The 26,692-nt window shown below is 37.1% G+C and overlaps 1 protein-coding gene across 1 annotated transcript in view; it reads left to right on the top strand.

The window, feature by feature from the left end:
- LOC104159409 (usherin-like) overlaps positions 1–26,692 on the top strand; it is a 138,319-nt gene that overhangs the window by 66,825 nt on the left and 44,802 nt on the right. The window contains exons 18-23 of the mRNA XM_009697307.1: positions 2,186–2,293; positions 2,836–3,019; positions 3,715–3,872; positions 11,082–11,240; positions 11,855–12,017; positions 17,829–18,183. Coding sequence (XP_009695609.1) covers positions 2,186–2,293; positions 2,836–3,019; positions 3,715–3,872; positions 11,082–11,240; positions 11,855–12,017; positions 17,829–18,183 — 1,127 coding nt within the window. The remainder of the gene's footprint in view (positions 1–2,185; positions 2,294–2,835; positions 3,020–3,714; positions 3,873–11,081; positions 11,241–11,854; positions 12,018–17,828; positions 18,184–26,692) is intronic.

Below are 26,692 nucleotides of genomic sequence, written 5' to 3'. Positions count from 1 at the left end.
CTAGAGCGAAAGAAGTGTGGGATGGCATGGAGGAGAGACCATCTCTGGATCGAGGCAGTTGACTTCGGTCATCCAGGGCATTCATGTCTGTTCAGGCTGTGGTACTGAGGAAGAGACAACTCAAGCTTTCACAGCTTGTCACAACCATGTCTTCTTCATTTTCTGGACACCCTGCCTGAGACCTGAGGTCTGAATTTCCTGAGCTCTTGGAGCTCCAGCGGAAGGCACCGGTTCTGCTCAGATACATAGTTTTGCATAACACCAGGTACTCTGACAGCCAGGCCCCAGGCATCCCAAATGGCTCCTGGCAGGTCCAGGGAGGTTTTTGTTTCTCTCAGTCTCTTTGAGTCAGCATCCTGTTTCTGAGAAAAAGAAATCTTTCTTTTTTTCCTCTTTGTTTTTTGTTACTCTTCTGGTACTTTATTAAGCCATTTGCAATGCTCAGCTGGTTGGTGTTAGTAAAGCAACTCTACATTCTAGGGGTGGACACTTCAAAAAAAGTCTCAAGTTACATTCTTTCAGGCAGGCCGGAGGCCACATGTTGGAAGGCGTTTCAGATAGGACTGTACGACAGAGCCTATATACAAAGGGAGTCAATTCATATCATACAATGTCCTAATGCTGGGCTTTCCTAGTTTATGTTAGTTTCACAATCTTAATATTTTCACAGAGTTTTTGTGTGTAATTTGCTTCTTGTTGTACTGTTTGTCCTCTTCGCATTCAGGAACAGGAACTTTTTTTTAGTGTATTATGAGGTGTTAACAAGAGCGTCCTTGAAAACACGCGCGAGAGAGGTTTTCAGTGTCTGAACCTGGTAATATAATTTTTAAGATCAACTTTGAGAAATACCCAAAAGAGTAGTTTAGCAAAGACCCTGTAACCCGGACCGGAGCGTGCTCTGTGAGGCAGTCTGATCGGCAATTAAAGCTGAGCTCTGAGGTGTCCAAGATAGGCTCACAGAGGTCTGCAACTAATGATTTAACTGTAAGAAGCCTTTAATGGGTGTGCAGAAATGGCTATTTTAAAAGCTTAGTATCTTAGCCAAATTTTGGGTACAATTTTATGAGGAGTCCTAAAGTCAAATTCTTAAGCTGCAGGCAACTTGATGTCAAATCTGAAGTCATTGACACACAGCACAAGAGTGTTTGAAAATTTCCAAGGAAAGGTCAAAGCAGTATATTCTCTTTTAGTATCATTTAAGGATGTCTAGCATAGAAGGTTTGAGCTGAAAAAATAGTTTTTAAAAAATTACAAGTAACTAAATTTTATGTCTTGTGATGGGGAGGGCTTGGTTGTCAGTCCTGTTTCTAACAGTTTAATAGCACTTATAGTAAAATCTTGTAACAAATAGGAAAAAATAAGGGAAAAAAATGAACAAATAGAAGTGGGGAAGGGGGCAGGAACAGAGTATCTTTGGACTTGTTTGCAATATAGTAGAAGATTTCACGTTCAAGTAAGAGAGCATTTTATTATCTCATTGTTGCAAATATATTTGTAATACATTTTCAAAACATTACAGGCTCTTCAGCTTTTCAAGTCCAAAACTCTAAGCAATTACATTTTCAGGTACTTATGTGTTGGAAATCTTTGAACTTCTGTGACCATTTCAGTGATGGAGATTATGTCTATGCCAGGAATGTTTAGGTGCTTTCCCATTAATTTTTAACCTAACAGGCAGAAGCATAGGTGAAAAACACCCAATGAAACAAAAAAAACCCCACAAAACCCAAACCAAAAACACATACACACACACACACACAAAACCCAAATCAAAACAAAACCAAAAAAACCCCAAACCTTAGAGACTGGCTACATTTTCAGGTGGGAATCTGGGCTGAGATCTTTACAGTTGTTACTGCACTGCAAGTGCCATCTAACTTAACTGATTTGCAGCTAATTCAGATATGTCTATATGAGGGACATCCATAGATGCATTGCAGCATAGAAACACATTCAATCTGAATTGTTTTGTTAGATCTTTTAAACTAGTAGAGGATATATATCTAAAATAGCAAGAATTCACCCCTTCAGTATTATTCAGATATAAAATAAGAATGGTTCACATTTTATGTTTGCCCAAAATACTAAAAGTTAACTTGAAGTTCAGTGACTTTCTACATAGTGATACAATTCTTGCGATGCCTGATATCAACATCTCAGTCTAACCTCTCTTTGCTCTTTCTAGGTCTGGAGCCATACACTGATTACAGCTTCATGCTTACTGCATGCACATCTGCTGGGTGTGCTTCTAGCCAACCATTTTCAGGTCAAACTTTACAAGCTGCTCCTCATGGTAAGGGAAAAAGACATTCTTGTAGAACTGCAAAGAGATGGTCATGTGGGCTTGTATTTTTCTGGTGGTTTAACAAGACGCAAAACTTCGGTATCATCCATCAAGCTATCATGTATGAATTTGCACAAGAGAGAATCCATCTCTCTTGGACTATTTGTATCTTAACATACTCTTTATACTGACTGCTTGGCACTGCCTTTCTGCTTTCTTTTTGTGACAATTTCCCCAAGTTTATCTTTAAGTTAGCAAGGTTAGAATTAGCAGATGTGTATATTTTAAAGCTCAAATAAATTTGCAGAGACAACTGGGCATATAAAGGCTGCAGCCTTTGGCCTTGTTCTCCATTAGTCTGTACCTTGTCTAGTTGGTTGCATTTGATATTGGATAGATACAGAAAGTGTGTTCTGTCATTCTCTCTGTCAATGTTTTATGCTTTCATTACATTGCTGAAAGCAACAGCACAAACTGTGGGAAAGGAAAAAAAACCCACACCTTTATGTTTCTGTCATAAAAGTAAAACAGTGTCATTGTGATGTTAATAGGGATATGGCCAAAACCTCATCATATCATAGTCAGCTCAACAGAACTGGAAATCTACTGGAGTGAACCAAAGAAACCCAATGGCCTCATTACTCAGTACCGATTATTTCGTGATGGAGAACAGATTTTCCTGGGTGGCAGTACCAACCTGAATTTCACAGATGTTAACCTGCAGCCTGACAGTAGGTAAGGCATGTTAAAGAGCTCTGGTAATATGTGAAAGGTGTTCGACATATATGTACGTGTGTTTGTGAAATGTAGAAAATGTAAGTTATTCTTTTAACAAAAGAAAAATATCTTACAATATTACTTAATTACTGAACAATTGGTAAAGCACTTTCAGGAGACTTCCAAGTGTTGGAAAGCCTTAATCAAAAGACTTCTCTTTTTTTCCTTTTCTGAGACTAGGTCATTCTGATTCAAAGAGTGGGAAGCTTTTTTGTTTTCCTTGGGTGGTTGTTGTTGGCTCATTGGTTGTTTTTTCCCTCCTGGAATATACTTAGAAAAATTTAAGTCATTATACAGCAGGCAGCACTGCACATGGTTTATAATGTTTCTGTGCATATTGAACACACTGACTCAAAAGTAGCAGCTGCTGATATTTTTATAGAGGCCATTCTGAAATTGGTTTTGACACTTTTTAAGTCAATACTCCTATCTCTTATGTAAGCTAATTTGAATTTTAGCATTAGAATTATTATTATCATAAGAGTTTTCTCACATCAAGAAAACTTACAGGTGAAAATTCTCATTAATGCAGTATTTATAATACTCTTTGTATAGTCTATTCACTTTAAACTGGTCAAAATGGAAATGTTCTATTACTGATATGCCTAAAGCTTCTAACCATAGTGTCTAATGATCTTTTTGTGTTTGTGCAGATATGTTTACCAGCTGGAAGCCAGCACTTGGGGTGGCAGCAACACTAGTGATAAATATGTTATACAAACACCAGTAGCAACACCAGAGAAAATTCGTGTCCCATATAATGTCACAGTAATTGATGCATATTCTATATTTCTAGCTTGGGACGTGCCAGGTAAAAATGTATTTCTATGTAGTACTTTGCAGCAAAATGAAAGGATGGAAAAATTGGTATATTCAGGCAGACAGCTGAATCATTCTGATATTTTTATTCTTCATATTTGTTTTTAGTGTTTGTGTGATTTAAATAACCAGTATCTAAAGCTGCTGTTTACTAGAGACATATTATTTTAATAATATTCATCTATATACTTGACATGGGTATTGTGAGGATTAGCTGATCAAAAATCCGAATGTTAATTTATCTTGTAAACTATTATTGAGTGCAAATATTAAGGAAAAAACCCAAACAATTACACTGCAAATAAGTTTTCCCTTCTGTTCAGACTAACCTGGGTTATCAACAGGGAAACCTGCACCTTTTGGGTTGATGATGTCGTGATAGCTATCCTGGCAATTAAAATGTCCAGTTGTCCTGCAGGTATGCAATGTTGAGCTCCTTTAACAAAAGGTGTTAAGAGTGTGACACAGAGATCCTGTGCTACCTTTGAGCTGATTGAGTAAATTTTATTTGCCAAAGCACCATAGTGTTATGTGGACGTGTTACCTCGCAGGACGGTGGGTCAGCAAAGGCCAAGAAATATTTTTCCTCTTGTTACTCTTTTCCTGAATATCACTGAGTTGTCTTGGCCTGCTACAGAGGAAGGCTAAGAAGGAATAATTAAATAATAGCACCTTTTTATATGAGAGACTGTGCTCTGTTTCATTAATACAGATCATGGCTTAAGTGACTGGTCTACTTTACTAATGTTAGAAAAATGATATGCTGTAGTTATTGTGGGATGATGACAGCATTGTATATGAACAATTTTCTGTCTAGTGTAGTTCATCTCCAGCAAGGTGTTTTCCAGTTTCTAGATTCTTTTTTTGGTTAAAACGAGGTCAATTTTTTTAGAAATTTCAGATGTTTGCATATTGCAATAACAACAATATGTGTTTTCTCAATGAACTCAGGGAATTTTTTGATGTCTCCTCTTCCTAATTATTTAAGAAGTTCTTTCCTTGCATAGCAGTCACAGTAGCATCAATTGGCATTAAAAATAAAGTCACCTAGAAAAAGTATTTTGCCTTCAAGGCTGGGATCGTAACTATTGTGGCAGTGCTTAGCAGCGTTCACCCTACCCATTTAAGCAATGATTAATAAATCTATAATACCCTGAGCTGTCAATCTTTTAGTTTTCAGAAGCACAAAATCCATTATAGAAATGCTATAATATATGAAAAAGATTAAAATCTTAAATTAAACTTTTCCCCCTACTGCCTGAAAGGATTTAGAACCCAGCAGAAGGCAGGTGAATTCAAATGGCATATAATCTACAGTTGGTTTTATTGGAAAGTGACTCGTGCTGTATTATAGTTTTGATAAATATAATTTAAGATACAAAATATTCAGCATCATTGTAAACAGATTTGAAACATAAGAGTATACTGAAATAGCGTAGGCTTGTGAAGAGTGAGGTGTTTCCCAGAAAAGCTTGTCCTTGCTGTTCTAGACCTTTTCTTTTCCAGTTTCTTGAATTCCTGTTATTCACAGTAGGTTACAAGCCTGCAATGAGGATCAGGCTCTGTGTAGTACATTTGGTTATGTTGCAATTAAGATTGTGTGCACAAAAGTTCATGTATTCCTGAAACCACACGATCAGAGGGGTGAGGAGGAGGCTGGACATCATGGCTTTGTAAAGGATGCAGGGTTGATGTATTCACACAGCTGTAGGAATCATTCTCCTCAGTCCGGGGAAGGCATGTGTCCTTCTTTCTGGGTATTGGGATATACCTCGAACACTCCCTTTTGTGGATATTTGGAACCTCAGTCTCCTTCCTCTCTCCCTTCTTGTTGTGGGTCCAATTATTTAAGTTTTTAAGTATGAATAAGGGATTGTTTACCATACAGTGCCCCTGTTGGGTGGACAGGAAAGCAAGACTTACTGTTCCTTTTATTATATCACCTCAGGGCCACTAGCTGATCTTACAGGAACGGGGAGTACTAACAGCAGAGAAATGTTACTAAATGTTACTAAATGCTACTAATACTACTAAAAAACAAACCCTGTGTGCAGAAGCACAGGTATGTGCAGAAGCTAGGAAATTAATTCTTGCCCCTACACAATCCTGCTTCATTGTCATTCTGAGACCTTTGTGCTCCTAGTGTTTTTTTCCCAAGAGGAAGACTGTGGGGGATGCAGATGGAGGTTTATTTTGGAAGTTGTGATCCTCTGGAATGGCATACATCCCAGTAACAGATCCTATGCAGGCAGATGTCTGGGGCCACATACATCCCCAGCCTGGTAGGATTAGCTTAAAGAGTCTACAATTTTTACCCTTATTTATGTCATTATGCATGGAGTAACTTTTTTTTTTGATCTATTTTTTTCTGTGTATGAATCCTTGTTTCACGAGAGGCTATATCGAGATAATGCAGGTTTCGTTTATAAATCCAGAATGCAGCATTTGTTGTAAGGATTGTCAGGCTTGGCAGTCACTCTTGGATGAGACAGTTGTTTTAATTGGTATAGTCTCCATGTAAAGAAGTGCTTTTTATTAACCAAGTTTTGATGAGAGGGTAGTTGATCATAGTGTCTTCCTGTCTGTGGATATCAGGGATGCTTTGGCATTCTATCTTCTTATCTGCTGTAATAAATATGGATCAAATAAACACCCTCAGGATTGATTATGTGCATCATATTACACAGAGCTTCCTTTTGGATGGCTTTAATTGTAATGTTTCAACATCTGTAATGTATCTAAATCTTATGACTTTACAGATATGTAGCATTTCAAAATCCCTGACTTAGCTAAATAGCAAGGTGGCCGAGTCATGGTTAAAGTGATGGATTCAGGAAAAATATTTGACACACCTCACTCACTATGGAAAATAGGACTTTATTTTCTGAAATAGGTATCCCATTATCTTGTGTTGCATTGCCTCAGTGCACAGACCTCAAAGGTACGGTACATTTCACTGATACGCTACAGAAGGATATGTTACAATTATTATGGAACAACTATTAGTGCTATGGATAGAAGCAGAAAAGCTGAATGGAAAAAAAAAAAACCCACCACATAATTCTCCCAAGGCATATCCATAAATGTTATTGATAGGTAGGCAGGTAGCCATCCTGCATTTCAACTCTTCGTCAACCCCACTGGTCCTCACTGGGGGCCTGATTCTTCTGGATATCTTCAGTTGATGATAATACCATGAAAGATGAATGTTCTCAAAAGAGGATCCTGTCCTCTGCCACTAGGTTACTTGCTTCATATATTAATGATCATCTGGATTAAAATGCCTTCTTTCATCATGTTGTAACACTCTACTTCATCCACCTCTGGGTTTGCTTATCAATTAGCATAAAGTTGTGTAATGTGTCTGGATTCCTACTTTATTCTTCTTGGAATCAAATTTGGTATTTGAATGACATTTATTTGTCTCTTATCTTCCCCAGCTAACCTGATTTCTCCTTTATTGGTGGCCTAACAAATTGTTCTGACTTTTGCTAAGCCATGTTACATTTCCTCATTTTTGTTTTCTTATGTAAAGTATTGCTTGCTCCACATCACTGTAGGACAAGCTTTTCAAACTCAGTGTCCAAAGTTTTGCATCTTGAAAGCAGTCAGCATCTCCAGCTGTTACTGTCTTCAGAGTCTGGTTGGGAATAGTTGATACAATCAGAACGAGATGTCTGGATATTTGAAGCATAACGTAAATACTTAAATTCAGGAAGCCAAATGTATAATTTTATTTTGTGAAGTTAAATATTAAAATGTAACTTTATTCTTACTTGTTTTTAAATAAAAGATGTGACATTCTTATTTTAGTATTTGTTTACTATAAGTGAAAACGTTCAACTATTTTGCTTTAATTGTGATTGATTTAACATCATATTAAACAATTTTTTAGCAATTGACTTCAAACAGATTTTTGGTGATCAGTCTGTAAAACAGACTGTGGCTTTTCCCCTCCCAATTCTAAGCATCTTGTGCTGCAAATTATATTTTTTGACCTACCCTAGTTTTGAAGTACACAGAGCCGTCAAACCTAATTTGCAGAGTTTTGCATAGAATAGTCCATTAAATGTTATCCAAATATGCCCACAAAAACCCAAGGTTTAGTTTGATTGACTTGTCCCATTGCAAAATGTGCACCTGCTGTGAAATGAAGTTGCAGAGAAAAAAAGTGGAATAATTTAACTTTTTTATTTGTAAAGATAATCAGGGTTTTTCTGATTACATCTTAACTTCATAAATGTTAAATAACCTATCAGCATCTAGTTGTTGTAAATTATGAAAAAGAGTATTGCTGGGAATATTAACCAACTAAATCCTTGTTCTTTAGTGAACATGAAAATGTGTTATGGCAGGTTGTCATTGTGCTCATGGTAACTTTGACACCAAATAACAAAACTGCCATTTGCACTTAGGGTAAATTGGTTCACTTGTGCTTTTACGATTCCTTTTATTCTGACATAAATTTATGAACTCTGGAACTAACCAAGTCGTGTGGTTTCCCAGCTGACTTTAACAAATATGCCCATTTCATTTCCTTCAGTCATCAGAGCACACAAGGTAGTAGTTTCAGACTGGCTGCAGATGCTGAAGGCTATTCTGGAAGAAAGGGTGTTTTTACAAGTTTTTGTGTTGTAGGCACACATATTTTTTATAATATTGAAATTTTTTCGGATGCTTGGTTTTATTTACAATTTCGTGTTCACTTCTTGAGAATATTTTCTTCTCCTAAGCTTATTTATAATTGGTATGATTCCTCATATATTGCAACATTTAGCAGAATTTTAAGATTTTGGAGTTTGGTTGGGGTTTTTTTTAGTTGGTTTGTTTTTTGTTTGTTTGTGGGGGGTTTTTTTTAGCATTTCTGTTGAGATATGGACTGAATATTGGACATGGATTTGTCAATTATTTTAAAATAAGTGTCCTTTGCTGCATATTGATGGCTGGATTCAGCTGGTCTTGTTTGTATTTAATTTCCTTGGGAAACCAAGCATTCTGAATAGTTCCAGTTTCAAAGGTTTCTGGTGAATTTTACCTAGAATAAATGCATTGATCAGATGCACAAAAGTGAGTTACGTATCACTTTTATAAGATAGTGGGTTTTTCTGGCTGAAATGTGTGGTCTGTTGTCAGAACTGGAGAAGAAGGGGACCTTAACTAGGAGATTAAAAAAAGGTTTCTATTTGGTGTGCTGTCTACCATTTCAGGCTCTTAATTTTGGATCTTCTGTTGTGTCCTTTACAGGCACTCCAATTATAGAAGGGAAAAAAAGAAAAGGGAAAAAAAAAAAGTTATAGCTGTAATAATATATCTTTAATTACTGGTATAATTATACAATGCACACTCAAGTGCAGTCTTCTGGAGCATTTCATCTTCCATATATTACAGACAAAAAATAATTTTCTTTGTTGCGGAAGCCATCTAATTCAGGATCACCTCTCAGTGTTTTACTCTGTAACGTCCTGCACAACTTTAAAAGTTGTATTTCTATTATCCCATTCTTAACGATTAGATCTTGGTGTTTTCCTTGAAACTTTTACACTCAAAAAGGAAGATTTTACAGTGGGATTTTTGCTTTTTCTGTCTCCTCACTTTACCTCTTCCAACAACTAATATCAGCATCTTTTTTCTTCCTGTAAGCTGAGCAGTTGAATAAGATTGAAGTCATGCCTCCACTTCAGGGCTATTTTTTCAGCTTTTTAGTGTAACAATTTCCTTTGTCTAGCATCTAGTGAGGCAGCAGCTTCTTATTTCTTTAAGATTTTTATATCTTCTTTTTCTTCTGAGAATTGTAAAATCTTGATATTTCAAAGATTTTTCTGATCTTCCAAAGTACATCTATTATTTATAGTACCACAGAAAAATTTGAAATCTCTGATTTCCTGTAAAGTTTTTTTTTTTTTCAGTTAACGTGCATATTCACGTACATACTTGCCAAAAAAAAATCACCTAAAAGATGCACACAAGTGGAAAAAAATGCTCTTTGTAGCTTCAGGGTAACAGTATCAATATAGATACTTTATCAGAATAGGACCAAAACCAAAATTAAGAGAAAGAATGGAGTTTTTTCCCAAAGTTACAAATGGAAAGATTCTCAAGATCTGGACAATTCTCAGAACTGTTCATAGGCATCTGGTTCTTGGTGCAATCACAGATATCCCTGTGACATCTAAAGTAGGTGTTGTATTGAAAGATAAACGTGCTCTTCTAATCGGATACATCTTGACTCATTTCAGGAAGGTACTTTGTCTACTTTGTACTTTGTTCTTTCTTAAGACTGTGCCTTACGTGACTGCAGAATGAAGGAAACACACTTAGCAGACACTCTTCTTTGGTTATTCTCTTGGGTTTATGAAATTGCTGCTATCTGCGTAGAACAGCCTATGGTCATCAAAAAATAAAAAGCCTACAGCCCGTTGCTTAATTACAAAACAAAACCACACCAAAACAACAATAACAAAAATCATGCGGGAGGAAACAAGAGAAGATCCAGGAACCTCTGATGATCATTCTGAGGGGATGACATATGGCTTAGCTTGTTCTAAGGGAGAAACTAGTTTTTTTCAGCTTCTCAACAGAACTGGAAAATTAGGAATTGACAGCAAGGGAAGAGAAATAGATGGGGGAATATTTGAATTAAAACAAAATAGTAAAAATTGAGGGTTTTTTTCTTCAACAAAAACAACTGTTTTTATATCAGTTGAAATGATGTTTCTTGGTTCAAGCGAGTGTATTGTACTTTACTGGTAAAGCAGGCTAGGAACCTACACTCAGCTACTGCTGCTGAGCTAAAAAGGGATAATTTCCTGAATGGTGGCAATTCACTTTTTTGATCATATGACTCTATATTCAAACAGCAGCGCTTAGTAACTGCTGCCCCTTGAAAATAAAGAAGTAAAAGTTGCCTGGTTCCCAGTGATAAAGTCACTCTTCCCGAAAGCAGCAATTGCAACACAGGTGTTGACTGAATTGCATTTTGATTTTTAACTAAGAACTGTGATGTCGATCTTCCAGTTGTGATCTGCAGATGGATCTGTTTCAGTTTATATTTAAGTGGTTGTAGTTTCCAAAAGAGGCAGTGGGTAAAACCTCCAGAGGGGGCTTAAATTTAAAATTGAGTATGATGAATACCTCTCTGAAGTTGTCCTTCACCATTGTTAGTATTTCAGATAATCACTGGTTCTTCTCTGTTTCACAACAGGGATATTCATTGCCAATGTGCCTTTGGAATACAACATCTTACTAAATGCGAGCAGTCCCACTCTACTGGTGAAGCCAGTAGGACACGCACGTTTTGCTTTTCTTGATGGCCTAGATCCCTACACCCTGTATGAGATAAGAATACAAGCATGCCAGAATGGTAAGATGATTTTAAAAGATTCACCTCTGTGACTGGAAAGGAATGGAGATTCAATTCAGCAAAACAGATAAAATCTTATTCCTACATTGGAGTCAAATGTTTACCTAGGAAAAAGAAAGCCTAGCACTGAATGACGCATTAAATATTTCTCTATGTTATATCATGGACATTTTAAATGGAGATTTAAAAAATGTATTTTAGGTAGTATGTGCCATTTAATTGGAAGCTTTTCACAAATAGCTTAACAATTTTTGAAAATGTGCATACAGAACGAAATCAGTTCTGTAACTGTTCACCAACAAGAAGTGGTAATCATAAAGACAGGAGAGAAGAGCCAAAGTATTACAAAATTCCTTGACTTTAAAGAAAATTTTCAAAATCCTATTGAAATAAGTCTTTCTAAAATGACACTTTGGAACCAGTTCTCTCCTCACCTGCACTGGTGAAATCTCAGCAGAGTTGCAGTCATTTATTAAATGAGTATTTAATAATGAAATGAGGTGAAATGAGGCACCATTTTAATAGGAGATTCTTTACTTGAAATTGATTTGCTTTTACTGTGTTTTTTGTTGAGGAAGAAGCTCTCATCATTAAGCAAAATTCTGGTTTTGTAGGTGGGTGTGGAGTGGGTGGTCAAACATATTCAAGAACTGCTGAAGCACCTCCTAGAGAATTGAGCCCACCTGTCGTTAAAGCAATGGGATCTGCAGTCATAGAAGTGAAATGGGCACCACCTAAGAAACCAAATGGCATCATTACTAACTACTTTATTCACAGGTAAATCACCTCAGATTATTAGTCTTATTGAACCGTTCATTTCTATACCCCTTTATTTACTAGGAAGTGAAAAAAGATGTAGAAGTGTATGGTAAAATATGTATTACCTTCAAATGCTAAGGTAAGATGCTGATATATGGATGGACAAGTAAGGAATAAAAGCTGAGACAGGAATCATCTTCCTGATCTACAAATGACAAAAAGCAGGTGAAAATATATTTTTAAAAATTCAAAGGGACAGACAAAAATCGTAAGATAGATATTCTCACTGTGTTTACCCAGACCACTAGGTACATTCTTCAGTCTTTTCTGGTAGACAATTGAGAATGTTGGAATGGAAACAGGACTAATTCACCATTTCTGAGATTTTTAAAAGCAAAAGAAGGTATCTAGGTTCCTAACACAGACCAATTTTCCAAGATAAATTATGTTCCTGTTTGTAAGTAAGTAATCTGCAGTGTGATTACAGTGCATCTATTTGTGTTCTTTGGTGTTTGTATTCAGCTGCCCTGTCTAGGTAGTTGACTGACACGTCCTCACTCACTATGAGGATCTTCGTAAGCTCTGTGTGAGGATTTTTTTCTATATAGATAGCTGTGTTTAGGAAAGTATCAAAGTAGCAGAGTATTGACATCTGCTATGCCCGTTGACACTTTTCAAAAGCTTGCTGAAGGGGACCTTCTTGAATAACTTCAGAAAGTCAGAGAACATAAAACTCAGGCCATATATTGCAGAAGAATTTAAACTCTGAAGTTCCTGTTTTTCCCAACTCTAAATATGTGTGGTAAACCCATGCCAGGCTGAAGCTAACCTCCCACAAAGAGTTTGGGACATCTTAATATATTAGAGCTGTGGCTGAGAAGACAGGGAATCGAATTACCTTTTGGTATCAGCAGTGATAATTAATATAAATCCACTTTTACCTTAAACATATTAGTAGTCTGTAAACATTTCTGCTCTCTTGAAATATCTTTTTGTTTGCTTTTTTAATTGTCTGATCAAAAAACCCGAGTCACTCCCCTGTATAAAGAGGAATAAAGTGTACGTTATAGCCCAAGACATGTCTTCACTCTGTTGGTTTTGTAAATAAAGCTGATGATTACCGCTGCTATTCCATGGCAACCATAGAAGGGGAAAACAGGAAATATAATGCAGAAAGCCTGCTTCAGTGAAAAATACTGTAAATTGAATTTGACAGCATTTGATGGCATTTGATTATTCTAGTCACAGCCAAACAATGATATAAAGAGTAATATGAAACAGAATGTGTTACTGCCTAGCAGACTCAAAAGCAATAAACCTTCCTCCAATGTGACACAATCACTTCACAATCATAATTGTAGCCTGTTTGATACCTCTGAGTACAGCAGAAGGGCACTGACTGACATAGATACATTTTGTTTTTTATTTAAAGTGAAATGAAAATGGCGCACTGGGGCTCCAGATACAATCGTTATATTCACCTACATAGGCATGAATCACTTGGCAGTTATTTCAGCTGAAGTTTAAATGTGCTTAGACAACAACAATATCAAATCTTTCTCAGATAGCTGCAAAAAAATCAGAAATGGGATGTAAGCACATAGTTCTTTTTCATTTTGTAGCCACACATAGCCTTACATTGTTATAGCAGCACGACTGCAGTATTTCTATGGGGGGTTATGGCATGTAATTTCTTCTTCATCATGTGCCTCTTCCTTACTGCATCACCACCAAAATAAATTCATTTAACTCAAAACCTGGAATGCTTGGGAAGCTAGTTTGTGTGCAGATCTTTGCGTTAAAATGGCAGTACTCATGCTTTCCTCTAGAATCGTAAAAGCACTTGCAAGTTTGCAGCCATTTTGTTAGAAGCCAAAAAATTAAAATGTTAGTTTGTGATAAAAGAGATGGTGACTTTTTGATTGACATAGCAGTTTTAAACACAGATCTGAGGCTTTTAAACTTTTCTAGCAAGGACCCCAACTTAGAGGAGATTGTGAATGAGAAAAGATCTGGTTCATGAGACAATCCCCAGTCTACTTCTCTCCCCATTTGTCATTGCATAACATTCCTGTGACAACTGCAGAAATTGCTAGTCTGGAAAAATAATATTATGGAAATAGGTGATGTATTTCTTGCTATATTTTAATAAGATATACGTCACATCAGCTAATGGAACTACTCTCTGTTGACCACCAGCATGCACTGTGTAGGATGCACATGAGATGACTCTTAAAGAAATATTACCTGTAAAATTATAAGCGTTTTGGTTCATATCTTGCTCAAGGGAGTGTCTGAATTTCTGTCAAAGTGCCTATGTCATGTTCAGTAAGAATATATTATAGTGTATATATGTGTAAGATTGTAATGTAGCTCATTAGCTGAACAATCCTGATGGTGAAAATGTAGCAGAAAAATCAACAGGCAATTTAAGACAGGGACATGTCTCAGTGGCTGTTGACTGTTGTGACTCGCAGTGTAGAGGCTTCTAGGCTGATTTTTTGTGATTAATTCATTGCTTGCCCTTATACCCTTAACCATGAGCTCCACCAAAGACAGCTTCCAAGGCACATATATTAGTAGATGGTTTAATATAAGAATCCTTATGGATGGATATGTCATTGAGATAAGAACTCCTGAAGGATTTTATTTATACCTGTACTTGACCTAATCTAAAGTAGCATATTGCATGCATTAATCTCAAATTCCTTCTGTTCCCTTTTGGACATCAAAACTTGTAAAAAAAAAAAAAAGAAAAATATACAAACTACATTAGTATAGATTTGTTGAATGCAAATAGTAAGTGAGGCTGCTTTGTTTAATTGGATGTGAAACTGTAGCGGGGGAACATCATTGATGTTGCATTATTTCCCCACATTTGATAGTGTGATTCCCTAATTGTTTGAATTCTACCCCAAGACTTCTCAGTGTTTCTAGAAGTAACTCGCTACCACTCTGGTAAGGAAAACAGCAGGCACTGCTAAAACACGTACTTTTGTTGCATGGTGAAAGGTAAACACGTGAAGAATAATTCTGGGTTGACATGCAAGACTTCAGGGATTCACTGAGTCTCCTTCCACATAAGAAAGCTGAGGGTTGAGTGTTGCAGTTAATGTTGCTGCAGTCCTCTGCATACAGCTCTATAGTTATCTGTCACAAAGAAGATTATATCCTTCTCTTTATGTCATCTGGCTCAGATCGGCAGTGGGGCAGGGAGAATTTGCCCTTATAAAAATAACTGCATATGAGCATCTTTAAAATGAATGTAAGCAGCAAATCAGACTATGCAGATTAAGAGACAGCTTCCAGCTCTTGGAAATGTTATTCTCCTTTGCAGCTCATTGTACATAAGAAACACTTCCAGTTAAATGAGCAGTTGAATCTTAAATCTTAAGACGATTGAAATGACTACAGACTGTTCAACCACTTCTGTTCAAAGTTTACTCACACATGAAGATATTCTGGTTTTTAGCACTACAGATGGAACAATTTACCTAACCATAAGTTTCATTCATTAAATATTCAGCAGTAATAAGATCTAAATACTTAACCAGACTACATTGTACAGCGTTGCTTGTGGATGAGCTTACAGTTGATGGAATGTTTGATCTTTCAGTGTGAAAAAAGTGTTTATCACAGAGTTTTGAAAATTTATAAAACATAAATTTGTATATTCATTTAAGTGCCATACTGCTGGATCAGACAAGACATATTAAATGTGACTTTATTGCACTAAAATATACTGTCTTTTCACTTATCTACAGAGATTTTTTTTTTAGGTATGTTTTTGAGTACACAGAAGAAAGACTATATTTTTAGGTGCAGGAGAAAGACATAGGAGTGATTCACCTTTCAGAATTATGTGTCTTGCATTAAGTCAGTGAACAGCATCTAATGGAAAGTTCTGCATAAAGCCTAATTTGCCATTACAATAGAGCATGGGGAAGTATATGGGCAATTTTGTACCCTGACTCTTCCATACATTTTGTTGCAGGAGAGAGAATTGATAGGGAATCTTTCCTGCCTGTTCTACCTGCCATTCTTCACCCAGTTCTGTCAACCAGTTCTAAGTATCAACACATCTTATAATTTGCCTTTTTCACTACACTAGAGACATTATACCTCAAAACTCTTCTTTTTTTAAAATCCATATAGCCTGTTCATCTTGGAGTTTAGCAAAAATTCTTTGGCTTCATATAAGAAAATAAGGTATTCCTGCATGTCTTATATATGCATATACACAAAGGATGAATAAACAACTGTGTACACACATGCATTCATTATATTCTTCATATTTGCATGTAAATACCTGGGTATATATTATTATAAGCAGCTACGGTTATCAAATTTAAAAAATTGTTGCATTTTGTATTTTTAAAATAATTTCTGGGTTGATCTAGCAAAATAAAATCCGACAGAATTCTGTGAAATACAGATTTTCTCTTGCCAAATAAATGTTCTTCAGCTTCTGTGTGTGTGTAGTGATGATGACACCCAGTAGTCAGACAAACCAATTTTACTTCTGCAAATTTGCCCTACTTGCAATAAAAGTGGCAGATAATGTAATTTGTGTTTTGTTGTTGGCATGGAGGGTGAAAGTGCTTTTACATTCTGCAAAGGCCAAGGTTCCTGTGAAGAGTAGGAAAAATACTTAAATTCATGTGCACTACAGCACAACCGTCATTGAGATTTATCACAGTGTTTAAATGTAACCAACTTAATTTCACACAAACATTTTTATGCCAAGTGAAAGAATTGATTTGATAACTCTGTTTTGAAGATGAGTGCTTGCCTTATTACAACTGTTGTAAATTATATACTAGAAGGGGCCACATTAGAAAGGGGCTGAGGATCATCTGTAATCTCCTCTGATACTCAGAGTATCACCAGGTTCAACACAAGCAGATCTGTAGTAGCAATGCTATATATACGTATATGTGTGTGTATATATACGTGTGTGTATACATACAGATATATATACATACATACAAAAATAAAAACCCATTGTGCCAAAAGCCTATACAGTGAATTGTCTTTATGTATCTTAAGTTTGCATTTTTAAACAAAACAGCATTGGAAAAAAATATGTGGTTTATTACAGAAAGCACTACATGTGATATTTTAATGAGTTTTTGTGGTGGAGCTGCAAATTCTGCTACGTTTATGCACAAGGGATTACTTATTCCATTCGCAAGAACAAATGGGATGTTTATTGTGAGCAAACCAGAATTTAAAAGGGCACAGCTTTGGTTTTGAGGGCATGATAGAATATTTATCCCTTGTTCACTAGGTAACATTTTTCTCAAGTAAATTGGTCAAACATTTCCCATAAATGAGGGATCCTAAGGTGAGTACCTCCATAAAGTTTCATTTTCAGAAATGTTGAAAACTTGCACCCATATTGCAATTCAAGTCATTACTGAGCAACTACGTATGGATTTAAAATTTCATGTTCTAAATTCTGAAAGTCTTGTATCTGATATGTTCTATCCTAAAAGGACAATATGCTATTGTATTGCTACTCTGCTACTATGGACTGTGACAGTACACTTGCTTGACAAGTTTTATAGTATTCTTCTAGATAAAAGAGAATAGTTAAATGATTGCCTAAAAAATCTCTTCTTCACTACTCAGCACCTAACACAAGTTCAGGGAAATGCTTTTAAGATGCAAAGATGGGTAGGCAGTTCCTTTTGTGTGTGTAATGTATAGAAATAAGTTCTGTACTTTTCTGAGGTACAGGTTGAACTTAGAACTTCATGATCTACTACCATGGGACTGTTAAAGTTATTTTCAGTTTTAAACATGTTGCCTTTGATTTAATTTCAGACGTCCTGTAGGCAGTCAAGAAGAGCTGCTTTTGTTCATCTGGGCCAAAGGCGCTTTGGAATTTATTGATGCATCCGATGCTCTACAGCCTTTTACTCTCTATGAATATCGTGCCAGAGCTCAAAATGCTGTGGGGTCAGTGGACAGCCTGTGGGCTTCAACCCAAACTCTGGAGGCTTCCCCATGGGGCATGGGAGCCCCTTGGGCACAAGCAACAAGTGCATACTCAGTGTGGTTGAACTGGACCCAGCCTGTCTCTCCCAATGGTATTATATCTCTGTATCGAGTCGTCTATCAAGAAAAACGCAGTGATCCAACATTTAGCATCCCAGCTGTTACAGCACTAACCGTAACGGTAAGAACTGGACCACAAAACCGATTTTAAGTTGTTTTTACTCTGCTTTGATCTCTGTGGTATTTTAAAATCTCATTTAACATTGATTGGAAAACTGGGGTTTCCAATTGCCAGTAGTTTTGTTAGTTTAAATTTTGTGTTTGGCCCAATGCAGACTGAAATATTTCACGTTAATTTCTAATTCCTGATAGAGGCAAGTAGATCGCTCAAAAGCATAGGTGGATCATGTCTGGAGGAATTAAACACAGGCACCTAACTTTGTCAGCCTTGCTCTGAAAAATAGTGTCCTGAGCTTTTTGTCTGACTGTCAAAATAGTTTCACAGGATCTGCACAAAGAACAGAATCAGTCCTGCTTATATATAACTCTAGTGTTGTAATTCAGCTGGAATCACAAAGTGAATGACTTCATTAGTAATTCCGTAGTTCGTATATGCAACACATTTGCATGTTCCCCTCATAATTCATCAGTAATAAAAGTAGATCTACTTTTACTTTCATTACATGTACTTATATTAGAACGTTACTGTTAACATGTCTTTCTCTTCAAGGGACTTTCCAAACATGATTGTCTGTAAATGTTATGTTTCTATTCAGTATGTGGAGGGATAGACTCAGGAAAGGACTGGTTGTTTTGTGAACTGACTGACAATGTTACGTAAATCAGCATGATTGTCTGTAAATGTTATGTTTCTATTCAGTATGTGGAGGGATAGACTCAGGAAAGGACTGGTTTGTGAACTGACTGACAATGTTATGTAAATCAGTGACAGAAGTGGTTATGGTTGGTGTGGTTACCACTGCTCCTCCCATCTATATATTACGTTCTAGTCTTTCTGTAGAAAGACAGCTTCTAGATAGTTGAACTGAACTGCTGTGTATTAGGATAGCTGCTGTACTTGGCTGTCTTCTGAAAATAAGTTTTAGAAAATGTTTAAGGAGTTTTTAATAAAGTTGGGTTCCCTCAGCAGTGCCACCTCAATTTCATAAACCTAGAATTTTCCCTAGATTATATTCATAGGCCATATTTGTATTGAATAACACCATAAATCCCCTAAATTCTTAATTACCCCAATTATAAAGTATCTGTTTGACATTTAAGTAGGATCTTAAAGAGCTTTCTCTGGAATACCCAACAGTAACCTTTAAGTAACTGCCTCAGACAAATCTCAACATGACAAGGTGGGAGAAGTTTCCAGCTGAGTAGTCTTACATACTCTTGTGATCATATGGTTCCAAAGCAGTTTTGTGCCTATCTTCCTGGAAGCCTAAACAGATCAAGTTTGTAATACATCTTTTTCTGAAAAAGAAAACATGTCCTGAACTGAATGATAGGACTATATACTTTTGACTCCTGAAGTAGTTGCATTTGCATTGTACAGTATGCTTGGTTTTAAAAAGTAGATTAGGATTTTAAAGTTATTGAACTTCAGTAGCATTTTGGTACTTAGCTCCCTTACCTTGTTTTTAAAAAAATAAACACAATCATAATTGTGATGGGCCACCTAAAATTTCAAAGCCAGTGAAATGACAGCGCTTCTCCTAATACTCTGCTTCAGCAGCACGCAATGTGTTGCTGAGCATCGGAATTGACCTGGCCGGTCATGCATTGCAATGTCTTCTAAGCATGCCAACAACAACAGAAAATGTCCAAGATGGTTGTATTGTGGGTAATAAAACCTACCAAAACGGTCTTTTAAATAATGTTGCCATAGTGTGTTTCTTTAACAGCATCAGTTAAAAGCCTTTTAAATTAACAAGCTATTATTTACTGAATTAGTATTTTCCTGGCTCCAAAATCATTTATTTTCCCCAAACACTATCTTGAATCAAAATGACATTCTGGTAGCATATGTATAGCTGTTCTACTAGCATTGCAGTGAAGCTGACTTGCATTTTTTTTCTACTGTCCTTTGTCATGAACATTTATCGATTATTATTTTTGCTACCCTTTTTTATTTTTAAATATTATACTACCCTTTGGGGAGAAATCTTTCTGCGTGGCTTTTGCATCAGTTGCACTCACTTTAAGCTGTTGCAACTACATTAACTCAATAGAGTTGTTGCTGATTTATACCAAGGAGCTGAGATCTGAGTCCTACCTCTTCTGAATATAGCAGAAAGCTAAAGTTTGAATCAAAGTTATTGACATAAAGTGCATGGAGTCCTGTTATCAAAGATATCTTCAGGAGGTCAGATCAATTATCCGAGCAGCCAAAAACCTGGACACCAACTTTGAAAGTTATAACCCCTTAAAAACAGAATTTTGTCATGAAAGTGCTGATATACCCTTAACTGTAGCTTTGTGAATGAGACACTTTAATTAAAATGTAATTTTATTGAAAGAACTAGCATTCCAATGATTAAACTTCTGCCCCTTTAAAATATAGCTTTCAGGGGTACTAGGCTAAATCATTTAATCTCCTAAAGCATGTCTATTGGAGCTCCCTCGTGGGATATGCCATTAGTCATTCTCTCACACAAGCTTCCATGTTACAAGCAAGACTTAAAGTATTAAGCGAGCAATGAGTTTGGTCCTTTATTTAATCTGTTAGACTCCATTCTTATCCCATTAGATTATTCCAGAAAAAAGCAGTGCTAGAATCACAGTAGCCAATCCCACCCTTGCTCTTGTCAGTTGCACCCTGGTTGCCTGCCACAGGACATAAAGCTTGACCAAAACCTGAAGTACAACCTTTGTGAGACTGCAGGATACAAATTAAGCTCTCGCTAGTGTCCCTGCAGACTGTTCTAATTTGACAGCTTCATTTCCATCCATTTCCAGAGCCAAATGAGAAGCATCTTCTGGGTTTTCAAACCATTTGACAGACTTATCCACTCCGCCTTCCCAAAATGCAGCTATTCACCCCCCCCAGTTAAGGTGCATTAATCTGTATTTCAATTAATGTGTCAAAGGTAGGGCTGGCTGGTACCTTAAGGTTATTACTGACCCCTTGAAATTTTACACTACCTATGGAGATAAAAATGAGGACTCGGTTGTCAGAGCAAAAGCTGCTGCCACTCAAACAAAAGGAGGATCTCCCTGCACCGTTTAGAGGCAAGTGAAGTACACGTGAGCCATTTTGATGCTTCGCAGTTAGAGAGGCATTTCCCTAGCTTGTTTGGCCAGGAGTGTAGTGACAGATGTTAGGTGACAGAAAGTTAAGCTGACATTCTGGTTTATTTGCAGAGCAAAGTCAAGTCAAGACTGGTTACAGCAGTACAAGTGTTTCCTGCAATGTCTTCCCAGCTAATTTTAACCCTCTAAAGCAAGAATGGTATTTTAGTGTCTTATTGACAGCATTAACATGAGACAGATGTGTTTATAGGGGAATGGATTGACAGTAGGTTCTCGTTTACAGGAATCTGCACAAAAGGACTAGATTGTCAAAGCAAACTTCTTATTCTTGTGAACTTAGGGCTTAAGCTTGTGAACATAGGACCCAGAGCTCATTTCATGGTAAAGCCAGGACCTGACAAACAGCATCAAAGCATCAGAGCTCTTTCACTGTTGTATCTAAATGTTGCTGTGAGGTAAAACTGTGGGTAAGTTTGGACTTCTCTTGGTAGATGTTCTGTGGGTGCATAATGCTGTTTCTCCCATGACAATTGTATCAAGTATTTGGTTGTCTATCATGAGCAGGAGAATTCAAAGCCTAGAAGGTGAGTAAAAAATGTAAGAATATGTAGCTGTTAGAATGTGCTTGGAGAAGAAAAAGCATCCAGGCATGAGGGTTATAAAGAAAAATTCTGCCTGCTATGGGCAGTGACCCCCATTATTATTATGTAGAATCAAGGCCTCAGTGTATCAAATCTGCCTCAGCAGAGTATAGCTAAAAGTACAATGTGCTTGTTACAGGATGCAAGAGATAGGTGTAAGCATTATAGGCCTTATTTGTGGTAAATCCTACACGTATGCCTACCTGGAAGCACAGGTCTGCTCACAATGTGTCTTGCAGTATGAGACTCTCAGGCCAAATTTATCCTACGAGGCTTTTTTGGCATAGCTATGTCAGCTTGGGGTGTAAAAAATTAACACGTCTCTTAGTTGACACTACTGCACCAGCAAAGCCCTTCAGTTTGGATGAAGCAATGCTAACAGTTGAGAACACATGTTGGCTTACCTTACGTTATTTGGGGAGATGGTATATAACTACGCTGGCCAAGCGCCTCTTGGCAGATGCTTCACCTGTGGTAGGGAAATCTGTAGACATATTGCAGAATAGCAATAATAATAGAGACTTTGGTAGAGGGTGAGACTTTGGCTTGCATGATTATGTTGTTATAACCAGACGGTAATTTGTATATCAAATATGTAACCAGAGTAAAAATAATAAATAAAGTCTACTTGCTGAAAAACTCCATATAAAATATATTACATCAGAAATAATCTGAAGTGGCCAGTACTACCATATACACGTCTCCTATGCAAGATTTTACAGATATCTGGAATCTTGCATCCAGAGTTAATTCCTTTCTATTCATCACATTCAGAAATACTTAATACATCTGTATGTGATCCTTCATTTCTACTTCCTCATATAGACCAGTGAACATTTGGCACCATTAGAGATGAGATACCATGTAGTTATTGACTTCCTTGTACATAACATTATTCAGTAATGCAGTATGCAGGACGGTATGTGACAACTTCCTTATAAAAGAAGGAATGAAGATCAGAGCCACAAGAATAAGAAGAAATATGCCAAAGAGAGGGACTGGTGAATTTTTTTTATACGTGCCTATTTCAGATGCCTGGGAAACGGACTGCACTCTAAGAAAACAGGATGAGAGTAAATGGAGGAATCCCTGCACATGCCATAAATTCAGAAAATGTGCTACTTAGCAAAGAATGAAAGCTGTAAACGGCAGTGGAGGGCAAAAGTTAATTAGGCTACTGTGCTGCTGTTAGCGAGTGGAAAGTAGCCACAACCAGAAACAAGATGGCTGCTCAGCAGTGCCCTAATGCAGCCAAAAGATCATATCCTTAGCTCTGCAAGGGCTTATGGGTTAGGGGGAGATCATACACAGATGACTAATTTTTTTATGGTTCACAGCCGATCAAAGTGAAATTCAGCAGCTGTTCAGGACAAGTGACCACTCTAACGGCTGTAATATAACCTGCTAAATAGAGAGGGAATTGCATGAGAGCAAGAGGTTAGCTGTGATTATCGGCAGGTGAGTGCTTTATTGAAGTTGAAAGACCATTAACATTGATGGAGTAATTATTTCAACTTGAAAGTAATTACCTTGATGGGTGATAACTTCTCCAGTGTTCCCAGGTTTGATTGGACCAAACAATTGTGAACTCTTGAAGCTTAGAAAAATATTACAACAATACTGCAATGTTTAAATTACTGAAACCACTGTTAGAGTATTTTAATTATGCCTAACAGTGAAAAGATTTTAACTTACAACAACTGGTGACCTCTCATGTATAGAGACATTTGCTTTCTAATTCCAATGAAATGACCCACACCTACTACGTGTGTGCTGTATGTGATGGGTTTGCAAATGAATCATTTGATTTAAATGCAGTTTTTAAGATTCAAAGCCTCGTTAGCACGGTTTCAGGAAGGGCTTGTACTGGAATTGCTGTAATGGTTTTATTTGCCAGGAAAGCCCAATAATATAAAATGCTTCCCGTGTTTTAATTTCTAGACCTGTTAAGCTTACACAGGATGAATACAGGACAAGTACTCCTTCACACTGAGGGCTGCAGGGAAAAAAAAGTATGTGAGGCAATCTGTGTCTCACAGATTCTGTTGTTTCCATGCTGCTGCAGAATATGGTGGATTTGGCACTACAACTCTGTTTAAATAAGCATTTGGATTGGCACTATGATGCCCCTCCAGAAACTGATTAAGTGCTTCAGTAAGCCCCACCTATCAAGACAGACATGTAGGATCGCCTAATTAGAGCAGAAAGGATGAAATGGATTGTTGCACAAATTTGATGTTTTTAAGTACTGTGGTAATAGAACTGGATGAGAATAGCGAGAGAGAGGCTTAAGATCTTCTGTTTATACCATCCTTGCTGTAACCAAGGCCACTTCAGTGTCTCCTGGATGCTTTCAGCAGCCACAAAACATAGCTTTAGACCCTGCTGGAACTCTGCCAAGAATGAAAGAATCCTTGTGAGTTAGGATGCGGGGTAGCAGGGAAAGGTTTATCTGGTGTCTGTGAGATCTTAATATGCTGTCAGGCAAATGGTGATTTGAATTAGTGAAGGTTAAAGCAAAGGAGTTTGTTTAATTACATTTTTTCTTGAATATTTTCTTTCTAATTCAGCGTGTAACATGAAGTTAACATAACTTTGCCCTTCGATAAATTTTTTTGGACCAGAAGTAAAAACACTGATAGGGTTATGTCTGACCATGCCTAATCGCACACTCTAGATTGACTAGACCAGAGTGTCTGGATCAATAGGTAATTTTTTCTACAAATTAGTTACCTATTTGGAAATATCTGGTGTATTTTATCCTTGTGTGTCTCCTTGTACAAGATCCAGTTTTCACCCATTCCATAGGTCTTTTTTTTTCTTTTTAATGTGTGAAACCCATGTAGAATTAGGTCTTTTTAAGGATATTTACAATGTCTGACTTCAGGCATCTAACCTAGTTAGGAGCATGAATGTCCTCTATAGACCATGAAATCTCCAGAACATCTAAAGCATGGACATTTAGCATCCCTAGGCTGCAACTGTTCACATGAGACCGCTTTCCTCTAGTGCACTTGTGTGCCACTACCAGCATGTGTCAGTCAAAAGAAGGTAGTTGATTTTGAGCTGATTAATCAGCCGGTCTTTCCTAACCCACACAATGGGATTATGCAGGTTGACAGATTTAAAAGATGGTACTCTCTGACAGAAAGATGGTGGTGGGCAGTAGTCTGGTAGTGGTAATCTTTTCAGTTTGTGAACCTGCAGTCACAAGACAATAGGTGACCACATGACAAAGCCTAAAGGCAGATACCTAAAATGAGATTGTATAAATGCACCATATACTGTTTCTCTATATATGTTTTTATATATGCTTTATATTTATGATTTTCTGTACGACATTTTTCTGTAACTCTTGCATTTCAGTTGTGAGAATAAGATTAAGCTAATCAGGAACTGTAGAAAAACACCATTGACAAGAAGTTTTCTAATTTGTGAAAACAAAAATAAACAAAACGGAACCCCCCACAAACCTTCACCTTATGAAGGTATTGGAAGGAAGGTTTGATAGGAAGGTATAATGTGAGGGACATTCTTCCCTTTGTACCATGTTGTGTGCAACTGCACTAAATCTGCTTTAAAAACAAGGTTTTAGTAAACTACAGATGCTTTTTCATGTATAAGTAGGAAATAAAAATGGAGAAGGAGGTGGCAGAAATTTGTTGGGTAATATGTACAGCTGTTTTTCAAACTAGATATCTGTTTAAAAACGCTTAATTGGATTTGACTAGATTTTCATTCACATTTAACCAGCATTCTTAAGTGGATGTATCAGGCAACTCCAAGATAACGCTCTTTGTTGGTAAAGTCATAGGGCAGCTTCCTAAAATCCCCAGGGTCATGCCCAACAGCTACACATACAGGAATTCTTCAGCTGATAATTAGAAAGGCCACTCCCCACCCCCCATCCTATCCCCTGCCCACTCCCCTCGACAGATAAGGTCTTTTATTCAAATTGGCTGAGAAGTGTTATGTCATATGCTTCTATTTCATAGGGAATTTTATCAAGCAATGGGTAATTTTAATAAACAGAGACTCCTACTTCTTTTTAAAAAAGCAAGAGCAAGACATATGACTCATGGGAATTGGTGATATAACATAGAGCCTCGTACCACTGGGGACTCCATTTGAATCTAATACAGGTCTACAGTTACCGAAGTCATTCTCATCAAACAGCCGTGGGGTGTCCTACGCAAGATAAGTTTAGTATTCTCAGCTGACCTCCTGTCCTTTCTCTTTACTGCTCCCTTTTGAATCCATTCCCATCACTCAGCTTCACAGCCTCCTTCAAGCTCATCTCCCCTATGCTTGTTGCAGTTTCCCATTTTCTGCCTGCCAAGTGACCTCTCTCTCTCTCCTCCTTTCAGATTTTACAAAAAGCACTGGAATGCGTGTATAATCTTGCCACACTCTTTTTTTTTTTGGGGGGGGGAGGAGACCCTAATTCCTGCACAGTGCTGAAACATGAGTTTATCAACCAAAAGCTCTTTGGGAGTGGAAATGGGTGTCTGTCTGTTAATTTACAGCACTATATAAATATTTTTTTTAAGACTATGATTGCAATTATGGTGAATAGGGGCCAGATGGCCCCTGTATCTAGAAAGCAGAATGGTAGTGTATTTTTAATGGACTTTTTGACAGGAAGCGAATATTAAATTCTGTGTTATAGGTGCCTGTCAGGTGAGTATGGTTCTGAGTTTTGGTTTTTGTTAAAGTAATTACTAATGTCATCCCTGGATACTTTTGCCCACCAAAGCCTTGTTCTGTGGTGGGGTCTTTGTTGTTGCCTCT

Source organism: Cariama cristata, unplaced genomic scaffold (genome assembly GCF_000690535.1).
Source record: "Cariama cristata isolate BGI_N322 unplaced genomic scaffold, ASM69053v1 scaffold4253, whole genome shotgun sequence".
Taxonomy (NCBI): domain Eukaryota; kingdom Metazoa; phylum Chordata; class Aves; order Cariamiformes; family Cariamidae; genus Cariama; species Cariama cristata.
The sequence above is the reverse complement of the archived record's forward strand: the minus strand, read 5'-3'. Positions and strand labels throughout refer to the sequence as shown.